Below are 10,751 nucleotides of genomic sequence, written 5' to 3'. Positions count from 1 at the left end.
CTCTTTCAACAAACTTTGACTATTACGCGTCTAGTACGCGAAAGATAATTCCAATCCGCGCGCAATTACGTCGAGGAAAAGTTTCAATCGATATCAAATCTGATAGTCGATGTCTCTCTCTAAAGCAATAAAATATGTTATATCATTATAAGAGAAAATATCATTAAAAGAGAAAATAAATTCTACGTATGTATTCTAATAAGCGCGATTAATTAATAATCGGAAAAAAAAATAATAGGACGAAAAAAATAACAGACAAAAAAAGCTATTTTTATCAAACTCAAACATTCATCAATAGAGAGTAAAAGTTGGAAAATTAATTACAAAAAGAGATTAATAAAATCTGTAATTGCTATACATGCCGAATAAAAATATAATTAAATAAATCCTTTGCAATAACGCGAAACAAATTGTTCGCACAAAATATTCTATTGTTGTTTCAATATGTGTAAAATTAACACATTTTGTTTTAATACAACTTACTAAATGCCACTGGTTTATTGCAAAAATATCTCATTTTATCCCTTTATTCGACGCTCGAAAGTCGACACCCGTACATCGATAAATCACGTTTCTGTGCGTCTAATGATCTAAGTGCGAAGGAGGGTTCACCGCAGGGAATGTCGAGTCGCACATGGAGTGTATATGACCCTATGATAAAAAAAAAGAGCTACCAAGTGAAATTGCATTAAAGCGGATTAGCTACGGCAGGGTTGATTTAACGAAGCAGAGCGTGCAGTGTTTACCATGAATATGAGAAAGGGCTGTGCTCTCTTTGTTCATCCAAAGGCGAAACATAAGTCCGGGTCACGTAAGCGACTCCCCGGCGTCTTGCCGATCGATGGCTCTCTACTTTCCGTGTAAACGGTTCCTAAAGGCAATGGAATCCCAGTACGATGCATACAATGACGAGAAATCCGAAATAAAGATAAAGTTTTGACTTACGCAATAGAATATTCCCTTATTTTTTAATAAAGCAAATTTATTCGAAGTCTTGGTAAAAATAAAAGAGATTAAAAACATGAGACGTCGCAACGTGTTTCGCAATTTATAAATCGCTAATGCGTGTACACAACGAATAGCGTGTTTCAATCGAGATATATTTCTTTGATGTCAAACAATATTAAGAAACTTGCAGCTTGAGACATGCAAATTTTAAGCAAATAAAAAATTTTATCTTTTTAATAAAATTAATTCATGTACATCTGATAAAACAAATTTTAGAGCTTTCGTCTCATGATACTGTTAAAACAAATTCTAAATTTCTTTTAAAAAACGCGTAGAAAATTTTCTTTTTATAAAAAGAAATAATTATTATAAAAGTAGATTATAATTGTAATATGTGTATCTGCAAATTTAAAATATTATACTTGGAACGAAGAAACTTTTAAATGACTATTGTAAAAAGTGTAATTAGGGAGTTATAAGTGATATTTCAAAACTCAGCTGTCGGTACAGAAATAATTTCGTTAAACGATATAATAGTGAACGACGTAAGTCACAAGTTGAAGGCAACAAATTCAAATAATCATGCTGTTTTTGGCAACGATATTAGAAATTCCGCCAGATGTGCGCTCTCGAAAGATGAGAGGTATGCAGATACATACAAATAGTACATGTATGAATTATATCCGACTGCGAGATAGGTGGGTCAATAATTCATTAGTTGAGAGAATCATACTAGTATTTGTAAACTGAATATAGAACCACGTCGTTATTGAAACTAGAGTTGTAACTATGAACTATCATATTCAAGAAATATTGATAGTTCAATAGTTCAACCGCAAATATGCGCGATGCATTGGCCGACCTTATATAGTACTCCTTGAAGAATTATATTGTATCTAACACGGATGTGCAGAAGAACGATAATACACGATATTCATCATGTCGAATGAGAACAAACGCAAGCAACATCGGATCGATTGAAAATATAACATTTCAACTAAAAATATAACATTTCGACTAAAAATATAACATTTCGACTAAAAATACATCTAGTAGAACGATATATATTTCGGAATTATATTCTCTGCAATTGTTATATTCAATAAAAATATTAAAACCGTATAAGCGTTAGTAACTTAATAGCAATTGCAAATTTTAATTCACAAGGCAGACTCGGGTAATCTCCATCGCGAATTTATTTAAACGTGTAATCGCTTCTAGATAGCTCGTTAGCTTTCGTACAAATTGCAAACGACATTTGAAGCTCATCTCCGATTTGCTCGCCGCGAGAGCAATGAACTTATAAAAGAATGAAAAGAGCTTTACAATCGCGGAAAAGACGTTCCATTTGTTCGCTACTCGATTTCCATATCTATCGTCGCATGTAAATAAGCGACTTAAATAAGAGCTCTGCGTGCCGGTAGCATATCGATTGTGTTTCACTCGACTCGATTTAATATCTATGTTTAAGTGTCTCGTTTCGTGAACAATGAAATAACTCCGCGGTCTCGAAATAAATCGCCGCTACATAGAGACGAAAAACTCCGAAATTGTGTCAACGAGGTACAAAGGGTTTAGCGAAAGATAAAATGAACACGCTCGACAAAGTTAATTAGTCTCGAGTGCCAGATGGTACGATCGACATAGTTCCCGCATGAAAATGTGATGCGTTGGAGAAAAAAAAAAGTTGCGCATGAAATACAACTCATCGTATCACAAGAGAAGTGGCAACACAGGTTTTTCGCAATAGCCTACACGATAACATTAGCGTGACATGCACGATAAACGAAAACGCAAGCCTAAAATTGATAATTTTCATTACAATTGACGATTGTTTTGCATCAAAAAGAAAAATATGAAACTTTATTTATTACATATAACAGACAGTGAATATAAAAAGCAACATAAAAAAGAAAGATATAATCAAACAATATATGAAAAATTTTGGATGTAACTATATATTACATAGCACAAACTGCATGATCAATCATTTTCGGCCGTTTATGAGATGAACTATCGAATAACAGATATTGCATAATCTAACTACTTGTGATGAACATGATAGATCGTATAATGAATTCCGAATCAGTTATTATATGGCTTATCAAATATAACCACTGTTTCCAGATTGCTGATAATTACAATTATAAATTATGCTCGCGCCATTTATTGGACGCACACGATGTATGCGTATCTATATTGTGTGTTGTATGTTTGAGCAGAATATTAATCATCATTTTCATATATAGGAGGGCGAGATTCACATAATCTCATAATGTTATCAAAATTTTTTTCCAAAACTCTCTATGTGTGTGTGCTGAATCCATTGAACGCCGTTACAGATATTACGCTACGTGATTAATGAGAAAAAAGCCGTTATTGATCATTTCGTTATTAACAGTAGTTGTAGTAAGTCGTCAATCATTTCGATGATGAATCAAATATACCCTCCCTATTGATTAAACGATTAGTGGATTATTCAAACATTTGTAGAATACGTCTCTATAAACTTGGTAATCAATATAAGACCTCAAATTAAATATATACTCTTTCTACGTGAATATTTGATGTAAAAATAATCTGAACTAAACTTTGTGCGATTATGTAACGAAAAACCTATAATTTGCTTAATAATAGTACATGTTATACATCTTGAATATGCAATATTCTTTGATAAAGTGCAACGTGTATATCATAACGATATTTTGAATAATGAAATGCAATATACATCGTACTATAATGATATGGGCATAATAATAATACCATAATAACTTTCTCGACAATTGGCTGAAGTAAATTTTCCTCCAGAGAATATAATCGAGATAAAAATTTACAAATAAAAATTTAGAATGAACTTATAGATAACTTGTAGAATAGAAATAACAGTAGAAAAAGCTAGACGTTTTCATTGTATATTTTATCTATTTCAAATAGCGACGCTTCTCCCGATATTTTCCTCTAAAATGCAAAAAGCTAAGTTTTGTGATAAATGGCATATCGTTTGCTCATAAATATTACACACAATCGATCAAAGTCTCCAGCTCGGCGGTATCGCGCATGTTTCTGTCAAATAATAAGTGTTGTCTAGGCGAGCAAATAAATTGTAACAGACGTTATGTAAATAAACGTGCTTTCGTCAATACATAATTACGAAGTAAAAAATATAACATAATTATAATGTCAACGTTGGAGCCACGTTTGCGCAAGATACTTATAATTAAATACTAAAGATAAATCAATTTATCTTTAATAGCGAGATACGCGCAGATTGGTCACGTAATGTCAATTTATATCCACGAATATTCATCAATTATATTCATCATCAATTGCAATTTTACAACAATTCTCGCGAGTAACGCGTGCATATAGCATGTAGTGATTACGGCATCTCGTTAAAAATGTATTTGATGTTTAATAATTATTATTATGTACTTCATTTTTTCTTGTGGTTATTTATTTATAATGTCTAATAATTATAGATCATCGGCGCGATAATCCTGCGTTTTATAATCCTATTTGCATTTCTCTCTCGTATAAAAAACTCGTAACGTCGCATAGAACAATGCTAATAAAATTATGCAAAATTCTCCACAATTAAATAAACATTACAATCACATGATACAATCGCGAGAAATTTATTCCCTATTTTGTACGAGAGAGCATCATCTCACACATTCTACGCTCGTTGCAACGTACAGAATGATCGCTTGCAAATTAATGAAACGACCAACGACCGCGAGAAAAAATCGCTAACGCGCCGGCAAAAAGCGTCGGGAGTCGCATGAAAAGCAACCGATTCAAATGCAAAATTAAAAGCTAACTAAATCACGGCACGCGAGCGCAGTGACTGCCAGTTGCGGCGAGAAATTTTACCGGGTGCGTCAGCACCCGGCGAGAAACAACCGAAATAATACGCGAGTGTATACGCCCGAAAGCTTAAATCTTCGGATGCGAAATCTGGAAATTGCGTATAAAGCGGGAAAACACGTTTCGTGCATAAAGACTGATGGTCCGCGTTATATCGATACTCGATATCGAGCTCCTTCTTTTTTAATGGATACGTCGATACGCTCGCGCCGATTGGCCGGCACCTTCGACACGCTTTTATGGCAATCAGTCAAAAAGTTGTAAAACCAACTGTATCGAACGATGCACGACGCAGAGAGGTCTGAAATCGACGTAATGGACACTATCACACACCTGACTCGAATCGTATTAAACTCCAGACCGGTCTCATACGTTTTTACTCTCTGCCATGAGTATTTGACAAAATACTCGTCATGATATAACTTGTTCGGTTACATGGCAATTCTTTAAAAAAAATTATAAAGTATCGAAAAAGAGTAAATTAAATATTTTAATAACGAAAACGAAAAGATACTCTCAATTCACGATATATAAATAAATTGTAATAAACTGTCAATAAAGAGAATCGACATGTGTTTAAATGTCATCTTGTTTTTAATGGTCGATTTAGAGTCTATTCAAAGATTAAGGTCGATTCACTTAGCCTGATAATGCTTCACGAAGTCCCCTTTAGAACGCGCAACATGTGAGAACACACGCGACTTTCTAGACGCGATTATACGGTTAAACGCAACAAGTAAATAGAAGCATTAAGGAAACTTTGTCTCGAAAGAGAGAAATAGAGAGAACATAATTTCCGCGCTATTAAATCGGCAACATTTGCATATAAGAGTCATGTATTCTTCACACGCATAAAAATATTAAGCGTAAATAGTCATGAAAGATAATTAATAGTGATCTACAGTCACGTGAATATGAATAGCTACACACTGATATAGATTAAAGAGGAAGCTACGCTGTAATTCTAAAGACATTTCAATTCGAAAAATTTAAAATGTTAGCGATCTCTCGATAACATTTAAAACGATTTGCGGTTAAATTGAATCGAGCAAAACATTTGCTTTATTAGGGAACTATGTCGGAACTTGTCTCGAAATTTGCGTGAACGTGACAATCTTACCTTAAGCTGATGTTGCGGTCGTCTGAGCGCGCCCTGGTCTCGTCGTCCGCCTAGTCGATCGGCTTCCGCTTCCAATCCCTCCATCGAGGATTCCGCTTCGCTCAACCAGGCCAAGAACTTGTCTAGAGACCGGTCGAAGTTGTGAAGCGAGTTCATCGCGGAGTGTAGGAGCTTTCCCCGATTGATGATGCTAGAAACGGATCGGTCGATACAGTATTACATCCGTGATCTGCAGTTTGATTCAAAGCAAAGTTTCTTAGCTCGAGACTTTATAAACGCGAATGCAAGCACGCGCGATATGCTATGCGCTCTGCAAAGCTGCCTTAGTAACTGCATTATTTTCTTTCGACTATAAATACCCTCTTGAAGTCGATCTTTTTTTTTATATTAAAATTTTCGATCGTTATTGTCTTTCATGTATAATTTTATCATTTTAAAATTATTAACATCACATATTTTAATAATTAGAAAAAATTAAAATCATTGCACGTTGGAGAAAAATGCTTTAAGAGAGTACTAAAAACTTTCACAAAAGAAGAAATTATTGATACCTCGTGTTCAGATTGTTGTATCTCTGGTTGATCGTCTCCGTCATTTTCTTCACACGTGTAGTATCGTCCTGCTGATAAACAGCTATCAGCTTCTGAGTGAGCTGATTAAAAAGTTCAATGTGGTGCTTATACTGATGCAGCTCGGCGTGGAACGACTGCGAGAAAAAGAAAAGAAACGGGATCGTAAAATCGAAGAGGGTCGGCCCGCGGGCGAAAAAAGAAAACTTATCTAACTCCGGCTTCGTATCGAGTTAGAAGAAGCCGTGCCTCTTTTGCACTTGAGCCTTGATAAGTCGGCAAAGTTAAATCTTTGCAGGTTCGACTAAAGTTTTACGCCGATATACCGTATGGGGTAACTTTTCTTGAGATATCCGATAGGCACTGATTGGTCCCAATCAAAGTTGCAAAGCGCATCGAGAGATAAAAACTCCCGTATAAATAATGTACATTTTGAAGTAGACGAATAACGAAAAAACGCAAAAATAATTAAAAGAAATACTTATGCAGGCAAAATATTAACCGAATACGTTATCCCTTCGAAGCAATAAAGTAAGTATTAAGTTAAACTATATTTTCATCTCAAAACTCATTCAGAAGACACGTCAAGTTCGGAAAAAGAACACAAACGAATGCATTACACTCAAAGGAGATGCGGCCACGAAAATAAATTATTCCATGAATATCTCATTTGGCTCTTTTGAATCTAAACAGAGCTCTTCGCGCGCGATGTGCTTTTCTGGCTGGGATCTCGTTGATTGAGACGTTGGAAAAACTCTGTTCCTCCCCCTCAGCGATTCATTTTTTTCTCAGGGCACGTTTATACTCTCGTATGCAAAGTGGGAGAGAATTACTAAAAAGGGCTTATTACCGGGCAGATAGATTCCGAAGCGCTCGCTCCCTTTAATTCTGCTTACAAATGGGAAAAGTTCGCGGCTTTGGAAAACATTTGCACCCGCAAACTTTGGATATATATTCAGTGTTTGCGTATATAGGCATACTACATAATAATACGAGAAAAGATTTAGCATTTTTGAAACGCTTCTATATTGTTTGCGGTAAATACTAATGTAATTGCACATAATAAAATGTTATGACACAATTTGATATAATTTTTTTATGAAATATATATTGTATATATATATAAAATAATTTTTTTGTAAGCTATTCTCGCATATTCGACGCGTGATTTGTTAACTATTTTTGCTTATAACTCAAAAATTACGCTTCAATTCAAATTTTGGTAAAGGAAAAATCGTCTTAGAATTGTATCAGGAATACGTCATTTCACGGACGGAAGGTTGTTCCGGAACACCCTGTATATCCAAGAAGGATTATAATTCGCATTCTTCTTTGGCATCGTACAACGAAATAATGTTGGTTCGCAAACACATCTCGTTCAATACCAGTGTATTTCCGATACGCAAAATGAAAAATACGCTGTCGAAACCTCCCACCGTAAAAATAACATAAAATAAGCCGCGCCGTATATAGAAGCAACAATAAACAAATACATAGAATGAAAAAAAGAATGCCTCCGAAAGACTGAAACTTCCATTAAAAAATAAAAATTCTATTTAAACTATGACAAGATCAAGAGATCAAATACTGTTTACAATTGACATTTCTCAAACTATATATATTCTCCTTATAACACTTTGATGTAGCAATATTCCACAATGATCTACTATTTTAATGCATTTCAATCAAATAATCTATTGATACTGCTTAGAATAATACTTTGTAATTATATGAATTTATTAATTTTCATTTAAAAAAAATTAAATTCGAGAATTATTTAACACTTTCAATAGTTTAAGCAGACTAAATAGGTAAAGCAATTAACACGTATTCGTACAACACACACTACCTCGTTTTTCATCTCGCTATTCACTAAAGATACTTCTCACGCGCGGTACTAAAAACTCACCAGCTCGAAGGGCTAACGCGGTTACTCGCGCAAAGACGAGAAAGAAGAGAATTCGACGTACCTTTTGTTCCCTGAGCTGCGCTTCGAGTACGTCGGCGGTATGCCCTACAGCTCGCATTCTCTCGAGTCGAGTTTCCATTCGCGCTAGCCAGACCTCCACCTCGTTTCTCTTCGCCTCGTATCGCTGACTGTCTCCCAGCATCATGTCCAGCTGTGTCTTCCTTTGCATAACTTTTGAATTGGTTTCGTCCCAATGTTCCCTCAGCTTTGTGACTGTAACGTTAGAACCAAACGAATAACGAGGTGAGAATATACGTTACTGAAATATACAAGTATTCTGCTTTGTGAGAACGAAATGTCAATCATCGCGAATATTTGCGATACCGAAATTGCGCGAGCTATTTTACTTCAGTTCTTTCAGCTCTTGCAAACTGTCACACATTTGCAATACTGTCAACCTCTTTTTACAAAGATTTTTAATTTTTCTAGATTCAAAATACTTTTGAAAAAAATATGGCACCAATTTCTATTTTTTTTTAAATCACAATTTTGTCGACGAGAGAAAGCGACTCTTTCTTTTAAATTATAAATAGTACATAATTAATATAAATAAATCGAAATTAATACAATTAAAGATACGTTATATGATTAAGCTTCCTAAGATGTTGACAAGGATAATTTAGTAGTTCGATCCGCGAAAACATTTGTGTACTTAAAAAGCATGGAATTATCGAAATAATTGTTAACCAACGAAAGGTTTTTTAATATCATAAAATATTTTAATGCTATTATATTTGTATATATGTAATATATTGTATTTTCTTCCTTCGTGTTACACACACGCACGCACGCACACAAAAACGTACATACATACATATTCGCACACACTACGACAATATTTTGCGCAACATTTATGTAAAATGCCAAATTAGAGATATCACAAAAATAACAGTATTATTATTTTTTAATGTTAAAAAAACGCTCAGATTATTATTTTTTATAAAATTTCAATTCCTATCCCATTATGCCTTTCGCATATTCTTTAAAACTGAGAAGCTGTGTTGAAATTCACGAGGTATCAGTTGGAAATAATCCAAATGGCAAGTTAGACAGCACAGCTGAATAAAACAAGCAACAAAATATGGGGATCAATTCAATATCTGCAACAACAAAAGTCGCACGCGTGAACATCATGTCCGCGTACCTTTAAGAATGCACCTTATATGCGCAATGTTGCGAGAGCGCATGTCGTCAAACAGCACGGACACTAAAATGGAAAATGGAATACTGATAGATATATACATATATATATATCCCTCTTTTATAAAACAAAACTGCAATGGTTCTGTTAATCTAATATACATATATATGATTTCCAAACGCGATACAATATTATCTTAATCAAAAAATTGATTTATATATATATATATATATATATATATATATATAAATTTTTAGAATACATTAGATAAATAAATGTTAAAAAATTATATTCTCGTGTGTGTATCAAATTTTCAATAGCTCGAATTTATTCAATTAAATTATTATATTTTTAAGTACCTAATCAATATTCCAATACAAAAAAGTTTAACCTTTATACTAATGCAATTAAATTCATATACTTTGTAATTATATGAATTTATTAATTTTCATTTAAAAAAAATTAAATTCGAGAATTATTTAACACTTTCAATAGTTTAAGCAGACTAAATAGGTAAAGCAATTAACACGTATTCGTACAACACACACTACCTCGTTTTTCATCTCGCTATTCACTAAAGATACTTCTCACGCGCGGTACTAAAAACTCACCAGCTCGAAGGGCTAACGCGGTTACTCGCGCAAAGACGAGAAAGAAGAGAATTCGACGTACCTTTTGTTCCCTGAGCTGCGCTTCGAGTACGTCGGCGGTATGCCCTACAGCTCGCATTCTCTCGAGTCGAGTTTCCATTCGCGCTAGCCAGACCTCCACCTCGTTTCTCTTCGCCTCGTATCGCTGACTGTCTCCCAGCATCATGTCCAGCTGTGTCTTCCTTTGCATAACTTTTGAATTGGTTTCGTCCCAATGTTCCCTCAGCTTTGTGACTGTAACGTTAGAACCAAACGAATAACGAGGTGAGAATATACGTTACTGAAATATACAAGTATTCTGCTTTGTGAGAACGAAATGTCAATCATCGCGAATATTTGCGATACCGAAATTGCGCGAGCTATTTTACTTCAGTTCTTTCAGCTCTTGCAAACTGTCACACATTTGCAATACTGTCAACCTCTTTTTACAAAGATTTTTAATTTTTCTAGATTCAAAATACTTTTGAAAAAAATATGGCACCAATTT

General features: G+C 34.4%; 1 protein-coding gene across 1 annotated transcript in view; it reads right to left on the bottom strand.

The window, feature by feature from the left end:
• The window catches only part of LOC115246347 (dystrophin-like), a 467,223-nt gene that overhangs the window by 278,305 nt on the left and 178,167 nt on the right, over positions 1-10,751 (bottom strand). Inside the window, exons 38-40 of the mRNA XM_029825095.1 lie at positions 10,287-10,498; positions 6,487-6,641; positions 5,936-6,125 (exon numbers count right to left, since the gene is read on the bottom strand). Coding sequence (XP_029680955.1) covers positions 5,936-6,125; positions 6,487-6,641; positions 10,287-10,498 — 557 coding nt within the window. The remainder of the gene's footprint in view (positions 1-5,935; positions 6,126-6,486; positions 6,642-10,286; positions 10,499-10,751) is intronic.

The sequence above is a fragment of the Formica exsecta genome, unplaced genomic scaffold, assembly GCF_003651465.1.
Source record: "Formica exsecta isolate Colony F162 unplaced genomic scaffold, ASM365146v1 scaffold149, whole genome shotgun sequence".
In the NCBI taxonomy this organism is placed as follows: domain Eukaryota; kingdom Metazoa; phylum Arthropoda; class Insecta; order Hymenoptera; family Formicidae; genus Formica; species Formica exsecta.
Note: the sequence above shows the minus strand (reverse complement) of the source record. Positions and strands in the feature narration are given on the sequence as shown.